Source organism: Mustela nivalis (genome assembly GCF_964662115.1).
Source record: "Mustela nivalis genome assembly, chromosome: 9".
Lineage (NCBI taxonomy): Eukaryota > Metazoa > Chordata > Mammalia > Carnivora > Mustelidae > Mustela > Mustela nivalis.
The window spans coordinates 67256319-67269349 of NC_139028.1; the positions used below are offsets into that span (position 1 = coordinate 67256319).

The following is a 13031-nucleotide window of genomic DNA, read 5'->3' on the forward strand; positions in this document are numbered from 1 at the left end:
TGCTCCACACCTGAATCCATTCTCCATCAACTCCTCTGGCCTGGCCTTGCTATAGCCATGGATCCAGGTGAGCCACAGAGATTAGGGAGGTATGAGAGGAGTGAGTTGGGAATTAAGCTGCATGGAGTGGGAGACCTCTCGGAGAGGAGGAAGTGTGCAAGAACACAGAGCATGAAGCGTGACAGCTGGAGCTGGGTCCTCTGCCTATGTTTTGCCAAGGAAACCTAGCAAGCGGGACCAGTTGGGAAAGCATGGGAAAGCTCGGCACCAGAGCAGAGAGGGGAAATAGCTCAGGTGGGCAGCATGGGGCAGTCCAGAGCCGGCAGCTCTTCCAAGGTTGATAGTATGAATCAGCCAGGTCAGAGGCTGTGTCAGTTTCCAGAGCTCTGTTCTCTTTGGTTCATGTTGTGCCATTTCCTCAGCCCCTCCCGTCTTCACTCATTCAACAAACATGGAGTTCCTGCTCAATGTCACACACTGGACAAAAGACCCCACGCAGAGCCACTTTCCCTAATCTGGTGCTGGCTGGGCAGAGTGATGGAGAAAGATGAGATGTTGATCTCCATGCCAGGACCTGGGCCTCCTTGTTTGCCAACGTCCAGACCCGACATGTTCTGTTTGTGGGAGATGCAACTGTAGAGATCAATGCACAATTAGAAAAGGAAGGAAAAGTCTAGCCACGCTGGTCCCAGGCAAGCAGAGGGGAGTTTAGTGTGCATTCTGTTCCTGAGCAGGCAACAGTGCTAGAGGACCAGAGTGCCACATATTGGCAGATGATAACAATACCTTGGTTAGAGCTCTGCTCTGAGGCAGCTGGCACCCTTTGGCCATGGGAGAGCACATGCCTCAGCAAACAGGTGCTCAGTCCCTGCCATGGGAGGCCATCTCAGGGCCCACATCCCTTACTGCCCTTGCCCAGCAGAGCCGAAGCAAATGCCTGAGCCTCTGAGCGATCTGCTGGGTCCGTACTCCATAGACCACAGGGTTAAGGGCTGGGGGCACCACCACATAGAGGTTAGCCAGGAGGATGTGGATATGGCGGGGCACCGTGTGGCGGCCGAAACGGTGAGCCAGGAAAGAGAAGAGGGCGGGCGTGTAGAAGAGAGTGATGACGCTGGCGTGTGCTCCACAGGTCCCTAAAGCTTTGCAGCGGGCCCCATGGGATGGCAGGCGACACACGGCACGCAGAATGAGTGCATAGGAAGCAGCGATGAGCCCTACGTCTAGGGCTGGGGAGAGCAGTGTGGTGGCCAAGCCATACCAAATGTTGGGGCGCGTGTCGCCACATGCCAGCCGAGCCACACCCATGTGTTCACAGTAGGTGTGGGGGAGCTCCCGCTGTCCACAGTAAGGCAGTCTTTGGAGCAGGGCCACAGAGGGGACCATGACACAGGTACCACGGGTCACTGCAGCTGCAGCCACTATGCCCACCACACGCTGGGTCAGCAGTGCCCCGTAGCGCAGAGGCTGACAAATGGCCACATATCGGTCCACAGCCATGGCCAGGAGCACTGAAGACTCGGCAATGAAGGTCACATGGGTCACAAAGAGCTGGGTTAGGCAGGCAGCAAAGGAGATCTCACCCGACAGGCCCCAGAGCACAGCCAGAGCCTTGGGTACTGTGGACGTGGCCAGAACCAGGTCAGCAGCAGCCAGAAGCCCCAGCAGCTGGTACATGGGTGACCGCAGTGTCCTGTCAGCTGCCACCAGCCCCAGGAGAAGGCCATTCCCTGCCACAGCAGCCATGTACAGCAGGCACACAGGCACTGAAAGCCAAGCATGCAAGGCCTCCAGGCCCGGCACCCCCAGAAGGACGAAAGGCCCAGGTCCAGGGAGGAGCACAGTCTGGTTGAGAGTGGGCAGTACAGGATCCGTTCCCATCTCCTTGTTCCGCCGGGGTCTGTCCCTGCAGGGTGTGAGGGAGGCCTGTGAGAAGCCAGCACCTGCTCTCCAGGGATTTTACATGAGTGGGTATGAGGTCGGGGCTGTGGGTGCTACAGCATTTGCCGAGAGCCCTGTGCTGACCTATGTATGGGTTCCCTAGCATCCATGGATTTGCTCATGTTCCCATGTGGTGAATGAAGGAATTTGGTTGCTGACATGTCAACAGACTTACTCCAGGACCCACAACTGGTAAATAAAACTAGCATTTCTCTCAAAGCTCACCTGACTAAACTGGGACACCTGGGTGGCTCAGTTAGTTAAGTGTCTGCCTTGGGTTCAGGTCATGATCCCAGAGTCCCAGGATCCAGCCTCGTGTCAGAATGGGGACTTCCAGCTCAGAGGGGAGTAGGCTTCTCCTTCTGCCCCTCCCTCTACTCCTGTTTTCTCTCTCTCTCTGTCTCTCTCTCTTTCTGGCGATCAAATAAATATATAAAATCCTTAAAAAGGAAGAACAAAAAACCAAAACTCACCTAACTAAAGATCACACTCTTCTGACAGTCTTTCCCAGGTGGAGTGTCTCCTCTTCAGCCCAGCCACATGGCAGCATCAGAATATGCATTTCCTGATGGCTTGTCCCAGAGGAAGTTGTCTCTGTCATCCAAACCTAATCCTACCAACATTCTCTGTGTTCCCTCCCTCTGGAAATCAAAGCTTGGAGAGATGAAATGACTCTTTTTCCTTCCACTCACTGACTAATGCTCAGACAAAACTCCTCTTCCAAAGTCCTTTTCCAGAAGCCACTTTACTAGCTCCCCTACTGTCCCAAACAGCCTATTCCTTCCAATTTGTCTGATATTTCGTCCCCGCGACCCATGGCTTTGACATCCCTCCCTCCAGCTCTATTCATACTTCAAGGTACCTGGATCATGAAAACTAATTCCTTCTTTGACCAGTGTAGACATTCATCCCATGACTCAGCTTTCAGGCTCTTTTTTATTCTGTTCTTTGTCCATGGACAGACCCATCAGATTCTGAAGAAATCAGTCTGGAAAAGTTCTGATCACCCAAAGAACACAGCAGACCGTCAAGATGGGGCTGCCATGGAAAGGACTGGGACCGGGTGCTACTGTGGCAGTGTAGGTGAAAATGGTGGAGGAGGACAGACTTTGTTCATCTGGGTTTAGGTGGATAAGGAACAGCCTACAAAAAGGATATAAGCCAGAATGTGCTTTCCATGCTCTGCCTGAAGACCACAGTTATGTCCATGAACATCATGAGGTATTGCATTTGGTATTTTAAGCTATTTCAGGGAATGAAGAACCTAGGGGTAGGTGAACAGAGAATAGGGTGGCCCAGAGTGTCAGAGGGGTTGTGAGTAGGGGGCTATCAAGCATCCCATGCTCTGTGCCTGCTCCAGGCTTCTCCACAGCACTGTCTCCTGGACCTTGTCTCACACTCCCACATTTTGACTCCTGCAGAGAAGAATCAGGTAATAAACCAGGATAGAATTTCCCAAATTAAAGTCTTATTGGTTTAGAAATTAGAACTTCCTTCTAAAGAATAAGGCTTTGCCAAGTCATGGGGTATGGTCTTGCCTCTCTCACTGTGGGGGCCCTTGGGCTCCCCTGGACTCTGAGAACATCCTTTCAGGATTAACAAGACACTCCCAGCCTTTCTGAGGAGAGAAACATGTCAACTACCCTAGGCCTGGGAACGTCTCTCCCAAAACCACAGGTCAAACATAACCTGTACCAGGCAGGGGGCCCATAAGAAAGTCCTGAACTCAGGGTGGAGACCCTCCCAGCATACTTCCTTATGGCAAAATTCCAGGGGAAACTGCCCCACATGGTTTGTGTCTACAGTCCACAGCTCTGCTCCTTTTATTTCCTCTTATAGGCTAAGTGAGGGGGAAGAGGAGGCAGCTAAGAACCCTCTTCCCAACCTTCACCTTGGTCTCTGTTGTGTATCTGGCTATAGACAAGGGGCTGCTGCTCATCTCCCACTGCCCACTCTGCTGTCCACCCAGTGCCTTGCTTTATGTCCAGGCCTCACACAGCTTAGCGCCCTTTCAGAGTCAGGAGTTCACAAGGGACATGCTGAAGGAAGTGTTAGGGGCTCTGCTCCCTGAGAGCTCCCAAGCAGGACACTTTTTCAGAGCCACTGTCTGAAGCCTGCAGCTGCTCCTATCTGCCATGCATGCAAAGCCATCCCACGGTGTGTACCCCTTTCTGTGATCAGGAAACCCATCTGCAGAAAGGCACACACACAGCTGGGACAAAGAACATCTCCTGGATCTCAGTCCAAGACTATTTCCTCTCCTGGAAGCCCTGCCTTGTTTCTCACTCAACAGCAACTTTCTTCTGGGCAGGAAAAGCTACTCTGCCACGCACACAGCTCATCTGACGTGGGTTTCCACTCCCACTCTGAGGGGGTCCTCCTTCTGACTCCATTCACACATGCACACCTTCTTCCAGGCATGAGTCACAGGGGGCCGTGAGGGCGCACAGACCTGCATGATCTAGCCACAGACTGAGACTCACCTCCCTCTATCTGCCGCCTCCTCCACAGGTTCCGAGCCAGAGCCCATTCCTCCCTCTCCCTGCCCTCTTGATCCTTCTCACAGTGCTTCGTTCTCCTCAGAGTGGCTCACAGACTGTGTCCTGCCTAAGGGGCTTGAGGGACAAGTATTTCCTCCAGGAAGAGCAGAACAGGGAACATTAAATGCAGCTGGAAGCAGTGACACAGAAAGAAGGCAGAGAGGGGGAGTCAAGAACTGAACTCCGGCAGCAAGTGTTCAGTCCCAGCTCTGTAATATGATTTGGAGGGAATCGAATGAGCCCTTTGGCCCTTGGTTTAATCAGAACTCATGATCCCCATGCTCCCTGTAGAGGAGGTGGGAGTGAGAGGGAAGCCAGGAACAATGTTCTAGTTTTCCTTGTTCCTATGTACTACCCCCTCAGCACAGTGATTAGGATCTAAAGCAGGCTCCGAGGCCACATTATCGAAGTTCAGACCCTCGTTCTGCCACATACCAGCTGTGGGACTTTGCACTAGAGACTCAGCTCCTCTATACCTTTACTTGCTTTACCTTAATTGGGGATAAGAGTAAATGCACCTACTTTACAGGAATATTGTAAGAATAAGTAAAATAACATACATAAATAACTCTGGGACTTTGGAGAAGATGGTAGAGTAAAAGGATCCTGAGCTCATCTCCTGCCATGGAGATGCCTGGATAACAATCACATCAGCGGAATCAACCCAGAGAATCACCCAAAGACCCATAGAATGGACTCTCCACAGAGATGAGGCCACATCAAAAATAGTTTTTGGCTAAAGTATATGAATTGAATTTTGCACTGCTTTTTTCAACCAAGAAAAAACAATAAAAAATGGATAAAGAAAATTTGCTTGAAACAAAGAATAAACAAAAAAGATAACATGGGAGATGAACTAAAGAATATTGAAAGCATGGTGGTCCTGAACTTGGAACAAAACCAATGGCTAAAAGTCAGACTGAAAGTATATCAGATTAGAACTGATCAGACAAGTGAAAGAGCTTCCCTTGACAATGGAGCCAGGAAAAGGGGGTTGAAAACAAGATTGCTTCCTAGTAAAATGGAGAATGTGAGGGTGTTGACTTTTAATCTCTGCTCCTTGTCCCCAACCTTCAGCTTCCACATTTTTCTGACCCAGGAACAGTGTCAAATGAGTAGTGACATCTCACCCCACTTCTCAAACTTACCAGCCACGCTGACCTCCACCTATGCTCTCCTTGGCATCCCAAAGTTGTTCTCTGAAAAAAAGTGTGAACAACACATTTCCATCAGGACAAAGAGGTTTTGTAGTCTGTCCAATGAGGAATGGCACTGCTAGCAGGACCTTCAATGCTGGGATCACTATGGGATAAATCCAGGTAGGGCATAGGGAGGAGAGCTCTTCAGGAACCCCCAGACCCTGTCTAGCGTGTGACTGATCTTGGCTGAAGAATTCCTGCTGACAGTGGGCCAGGAGCTCTCACCTTGTGCTGGGGAGGTGGGATTAAAGATGAAGAAGGGGCATCCAGCCTCCCTCTACCCAGGGCTGCTCCAGTCCCTGCTGCTCCAGCTTGTCCATTCAGCAGTCAGTGCACCGGTGACCTGGGGACTCCAAAGGTGCTTCTAGGGCAGGCCTGGGGAGAGCAGGTGTGGGTGGGAAGGATTTATATGTCTCTTCTCTGGCCATCAGGGGTTATGGACCCTGTGTCCCTGGTTGGATCAAGAACCTGCGAGTCACAGCTGTGCACGTTAATGAGGAATTAGCAGAGGTCTGTAGTCATCTCTGCTGACTCTCCAGGTCCCCCTGGTTTTCATGCCTGATGCACTCAGACACTCAGATCCCGGGAAAAGAAGACAGAGCAGGGAGGTCTCAGCAGAACCCCTGGGAGGGGCACGGCACACGCAGGTGGAGACTTGTTTCATGCTCCACAACGAACAAACCTAATTGCCCCCTAGACATGGACAGTCTCACTGCTTAGCATAATTTCTGCCCTTTAGGTTGATATGCAGGCAAAGCAGCATGGTGGGAAGAGCCTGGGCTGTTGAATTGGGCAGACATGGGGTTGAATAGGTTCCACCACTACATACACTGGAGAAAGTGTCTTATTCTTCTGACCCAGTTTCATTTTGTTTTGTTATTTTCTCCCTTTCTACAATGACGATTTGTGGACATTCCCAGAGAGGTGGTGGGAAGACTAGAGCAACATGCTCCATGAATACATGGAGCACCAGCACAGTGCCTGAGCTTGGGAGAGTAACACAACATTACTCAAGGTTGTGTCACTTGCAGAGTCATCTTGAGGACAAACTCTGGCTCTCTGAGATGCCTGCTGGCCCACATGCAGTACCAGGTGGAGACTGTCATAGTGGACATTTAGTTGCACAACTCTCCCCTTTCTCGAAAATGCCCTGGATCCCACTTATTGGGATATAAGAGGATGTGGTAACACCAGATACTTCAAAATATGTCCTCCATGGTTTGTATTTGTTTTTAGATCTACTTTGAATGAATTCTGTGGTATTTATAGTGTCACAGAGCAAACTTAACATGTTCCTAAGAAACAACAAAAAAAATTCTTATACTGTTGTAATCACCTGTTTTAATATTCTACAAATATCCAATAACCTCTTCTCATATCCGGCCTTTCCCTCGTGGAGTGTGAGTGGATGCACTGGAACTGGAGGGTGTGAGAGCAGTTGCTGAGATACGGCCCAGAGACAGAAACAACAAGTCCGCTCTGCAAACATAGCCATTTACTCCTACGAGTTCTAAGTGAGGAACCCATCCTGCACTGCTGTTTGTGGGAGTTCTTGACTAGGCAGGCTGCCCGTTTTACAATGACCACATCACATCAATGTCAAAGGGAGTAGTTAGGGATACAGAAGCCAACTCCCAGAACAAATAAAACAAATAAATTAAAGCAGGTAAAGTCTATTTCATTTCCACTTGATGAATGTACAGATATTGCTAGCATGAAAATTATTATGTATGTGTGATATCAATATGGCAGTGATATGAAGAAGTTGCTGACAAACCCAACCATCTCTGAACTGTTATAAAACTGTGGTGGTTACAATATCAACACATGTAGTCTAAGTTCTAAATTTGGTGTAGAAGTATGTTCTGAGGGAGCAGTGATAGAAACTGATAAACACTGTAGGAGCTGATAATATTATGGAGCTCACATTGGACTAAGTGAATAACGTGGTGAGTGCATAAGTAAGAATTTGGAATTGCATTAAAGTTAATGTATTACATTTAAGATGACTCTCTTTGTTGTGTGATAGGACAGAAACTGATCAAAAATAAAAAGAACTGCCTAATGAAGATTAATTGTTATTGTTGGGAAAATTCTACTGAGATGTGTGAACCATGGACTGAAATTTTAGTGTTTGTGAAAAATTAAAAACTATTTTGGTCTCCGCCCCCTTTTATTCTCTTTAGACTCTTTAAATTTTAAAATTTTATTTATTTTATTGAGAGAGAGAACACAAGCAGCTGGAGGCGCAGAGGGGGAAGCAGACTCCCTGCTGAACAGGGCCCCGATGGGGGGACTCAATTCCAGGACTCAGCTGAAGGCAGACCCTTGATTGACTGAGCCACCCAGGCACACCATGGTCTCACCTCTTTTTTTTTTTGTTATATTCTTTTTTTTTTCAACTATCTTTGGTATGCTTAATAATCTCATGCCATATATATGCCACATATTTTTCACTAGTGGATGAATTTTAGCTTAATCATGATAATTGCCTGCAAGTACCTTCACAACAAGCCAAACTAAGTTAGATAAAATAACAAAAAACATGCAAGCTCATTTGATACATTAAAATTTTAAATATGATATGCATGGAAAGGCATTACTTCAGAAGTATATATAGGCTTTTACTATGAGGCTTTCACTATTCCACTCATAGCTTTTTATTTAATTATAATTGCAGAATAATAAACTTTCACTATATAATATAAATGCTCAGTAAACGTCACTACTCACACTTTCAAGAAACAGTATGCACATTTCTGTAAGTCTTTCATTTGTTTCCTGTGTTTATTCTAGTAATACTTATATTTTCTGCCTTTGCATACAATAATAGACATGATGTGGGTTGTATGTTTCTATTCTAGCTCTGCATTTATTTAACTGCCTTGCTGTGTGCTTTGGAAAATTCATGTTTATTCTTCAGGGTCAGTTTCTTCCTCCTAGAATGAAGTTTGAATAATTCCAGTCCCATGAGACCTGGCTATGCTCCTCCTACTCCCTTCTCTACTATTGCCACCTCACAGTGCTCTAGAAACACTGGTCTGGTCTCCCTTCTGTTCACAGTCATGTTGTGCTGTTCCCAGCCCCAGGTCCTTTGCCTGTGCTGTTGTCTCTGCCACTGTCCTCATCGCCCGTGCATGGTGCATCACTGTATTCACTTCATTTTTCTATCAGTTACATTCTCTTTGAAAGCAAAGAGTTTGTTCTCTTCTGCCTTGTGTGTCACTCTCCAGAGATTATAAGCTCCCTAAATGCGGGACAGAGTCTCCATTATTAACTGTCATAGCCTGAATGCTTAGAACCTTGTAACAATACAGTGGATACTCAACAGGAAATTCCAAATCAATGAATAATGAAAAAAAAAAGGATTATTGTAAGAACTCTAGATCTTTCTTGGAATATAATATACACTGTTGTCTCCAGTGAAATCTTTGTGCAATAGATCTATCTTACCACGCATGTGTTACTTTCCTCTAGAGTTCCTCTGTTGATACCCTCTGTGCTGCACTGATGTGTCTGATAATTGATTCTCTCTCCAGCTCAGGAAACACATCCATAGCTAAGAGCCCCACAGCCTCCATCCAGTGTAGTTAAATGTCTACTTTACTGTCCCAGTGAACTGGCTCGACATCTCCTGACACTATCTCTGCAGCTCCCTTCCTCAGTGTGTCTTGGAGTCAAGAAGCTATGCTCCTCCACCAGCACCATTGCTATCAATGCTGACACTGAGAAATCTAAATTTCTCTCCTCCTCAATGCAGCACTGCTGGTAGATCTCACTGCTCATAGCACTTACTTGAAGGACTTCATGTGTTGGGAACATTGAATGGAAGCTGCAGATATACACCATGAATAAATATTGAATATTATTTTAAATTTCCTCAGTCCTTCTACACATCCCCTTAATAATGCACTATTCATTAATATTTTCATTTTACTCTCTCTTCTTCAGGGTTTCTGCCTTACCATATTTTTCTCTCCATAGTTTCATGTCTTAATTTCTAAATTTGTATTGCTTTGTCCTTTTAAAGTAAGTCAACTCTATGTTTCTGCCTCTTTTTCCTGGCCATAACCTGTGCTCCTGCATATTCCACAAACAGGTCATCAAGGAATTGTTTATACATAGAACATCTCCCTCACATAGCTCATACCATTTTCCTGGTACACAAAAGCACCTGTAGGCAGTCTCACCTTACATAGAATTAGTTTTTTTTTCTCATTCCTGCTATATTAATATACTCTAAAAAATGTTGTTAGCTTTCCCACAGTACATTGGAACATCATTCTGAACCTTTGGTAGAAAACAAAAGTATGAACCTATCTCTGATCTGCTTAGTCTTCACTCCATAGACAATGGGGTTGAGTGCAGGTGGGATAACAATGTAGAGGTTGGCAAACATGATGTGGAAGGTGCGGGAGACATTGTGTCCAAAGCGGTGGGCAAGGATGGAGAAAAAGGCAGGTGTATAAAACATGAGGATGACACAGACATGGGAACCACAGGTGCCAAGGGCCTTCTGGCGGGCATCCCGGGAGGGGAGACGGAAGACCGCACAGAGGATGAGGGTGTAGGAGACAGCAATGAGAACCACATCTGAGATGACCGTCATGATGGGAACACAAAAGCCATACCAGATGTTGATGGAGATGTCTGCACAGGCGAGCCGGGCAACACCTATGTGCTCACAGTATGTGTGTGGGATGATGCGTGTCCTGCAGAAAGGCAGGCGTGTGAGCAAGAATACATCTGGCAGGATGATGCAGAAGCTTCGAAAGGAGATGCCCACTGCAATCTTGATGATGGTTTTGGGGGTCAGAATAGTGGTGTATCTCAGGGGGGAGCAGATAGCCACATAGCGATCAAATGCCATGGCCATCAAGATGGCTGAATCTAGGACAAAGCTATAGTGGAGGAAGAACATTTGTGTAAGACACCCCGGAAATGTGATTTCTTGAGCCCCAAGCCAAAAGATACTGAGTGTTTTGGGAACACCAGCTGTGGACAGGAAAAGGTCAGTCATGGCCAGCATGGAGAGAAAGAAGAACATGGGTTCATGAAGGCTTCGCTCCACCACGATGAGGTAGAGAAGGGTGCAGTTTCCCACAAGGGCCACAATATAGATCATACAAAAAGGAATCCCAATCCACACATGGCATTGCTCCAGGCCTGGGATCCCCACCAGAATGAAGGGGCCTGGGTTATAATTGCTCAGGTTGAAAATGATCATGGTAGAACACGATGGCACAAGTCCCAGGGCCTGAAGATGGAGGGTAGTAGAAAATAGAGTTAGGATCACTTGAGTCACTGTCCCCTCCAACTACTCATCATTATCAACTCCTAAACATAAGGAGACCATATAAGTTATCTACAATAGAACCCCTCTGGAATAAATACAGGCTGGTATCAACACAGTTGCAGGTAACTTGCATAAACCAGGATTGTCTCAGATACACTGAAATGCAGACTCATTCTGCACCAAGAGAATTTGTTCCATCCTCTGGCCACCTCTGTTGATTTACACAACTTTTCCAGGCAGCCTTCCTGACTGGCTACCTTCACTCCTCTCGTGATATAGTATACCTCTGACAGAAGGCAGTATATACTTTTTCATGGTGGTAAAAATTCTGCGACTTTATAGACATTATTGGCTGCTTAGTCTTGACAAGATCTTGATAGGATCTGCTTGTTCTGTTGTGTGGGATATTAAAATTTGCTCCAGGATACACATTGGCTCTTTCAAGGCTCCCAGACGACTACAACTCTTACGTCTGTGAGGTAAACATACTTTTGGATGAGATAAACATCCAAAAATTTGGTCAATTCAACAGTACAGGCTGAGTTCCTACTTTATGCTTGATAATATGTGGAATTTCAATAAAAATTAGAAAAGTTTCATATATATGAGGCTTATGAGTCCCTCCTCCTCCCACACACCCCCCAAAAATAATTTTCTAGTACACTATACACTATACAACTGTATACCATCCTAATATTTTGACTTAATAACACTCCTAGTCAAGAGTCCAAAAGGACTGTTTCCTCCCAAACCCGTATTCTATTGGATAGACCCTTTATTCTCTCAGATATGCAGGCACTTTCTTATTTACAATCTCAAACTTTTTGATCTGTACTTACATTCTCTCATACATTCTCTCATAATAGAATCACCAGCCCATACTCCTACAAAACACACTCCCCCAGCAACCTGCGTCACACATACACCTCACATACATGTGTGCACCACACACACACACACACCACACATGCACACACCACACATGCATATACACATCATACAAACACAAGCATGCATACTAAGAAAAATAGAAACAACATATTTCATGATTGGATTTTGGTACTGTCATTTCTTGTGTAAATTCCCAGAATTTTTACTTGGAGTGTTGCTCTTTTAAAGACCAAGTTCCCATGCCCTCTTCCTTCTCCAGCAATGTCTTTGCATAGAAAGTTGTTCATAAGTTACACTTCACCAACCACACAGCAAGGCTCAGCTCTCCTTGGAGCAGCACTGACAGGAAGCTTGTGATGCTCATGTTCCTGCACCTCTGAGTCCAGACAAAGCTCACCCTCAGCCTCCTGCAGACCCCCACGTTTTCACTCATTCTTATACCCAGTTCACCAGACCCGCATCTGCCAGACTAATACTTAACACTCTCCACTCTGCTGCTTTTGGTAAAACAGAAGCCTAATGTTCTCTTCTTTTCTTTCTGACCTTCCCTTATCTATATGTAAAAACACTTTCTGAAGCCACAGAAAGCCTCCTGTACAGTGTCTCCATTATTTAGATTCTGGGCTCCGGGAACACATCCAGAGTTCAGAAGGTGGCCGCCTTTTTCAAGAAAAAAATATGGGATGTTTAGCCAAGATTGCAAAGCAGCAGTGTCTGGCCCAAAGTAAGCATGGGCTATCATACTTCTCTCTAGAGATCACATTTGATATCATCTGTATCAGCCTTTGCAGTCAGACCACACAGTGAAGAAGAGAACAGAAAGAGGCATCCAAGCTAACGGGAGTAGCCTGGGCACACACCCGCACACCAGCACACTTAGTCCCATTCTTTAGGTCAGGACAGTGGGTCCTTCTCACATGTGTGACCCAGACCTTTGCAGACAACAGTTACTTTGACCATGCTTAACCCAGGTGTATAATTGCATATCTCTTCAAATATTTTGCCATTCATTTGATGGAGCATCTGTGCAAGTCTGGTGACTCTGACCTGAGCTTCTACAGGGGAATCGTTCCAGAAAATAAGTAACAGTCTCAGTGCATGGCTCCTGTAGACAGAGCCCTGAGTGTTCATCACCCCCCCCCCACCTTCCATCCAAATTCTGGG

The 13031-nt window shown here is 46.5% G+C and overlaps 2 protein-coding genes across 2 annotated transcripts; both read right to left on the bottom strand.

Annotated features, from left to right (window-relative positions):
- Positions 1–861: 861 nt before the first annotated feature.
- LOC309840316 (olfactory receptor 52D1-like) lies at positions 862–1881 on the bottom strand (the record flags this gene model as incomplete). The annotated part of the gene is made up of 1 exon (XM_082682383.1): positions 862–1881. The coding sequence occupies one exon, from the start codon at positions 1879–1881 to the stop codon at positions 862–864; it is 1020 nt and encodes a 339-aa protein (XP_082538509.1).
- Positions 1882–9959: 8078 nt separating this feature from the next.
- Positions 9960–10907, bottom strand: LOC309840141 (olfactory receptor 52H1; the record flags this gene model as incomplete). Its single annotated transcript, XM_082682207.1, has 1 exon — positions 9960–10907. One exon carries the CDS (start codon positions 10905–10907, stop codon positions 9960–9962), a length of 948 nt encoding a protein of 315 aa, XP_082538333.1.
- Between the last annotated feature and the right edge of the window lie 2124 nt (positions 10908–13031).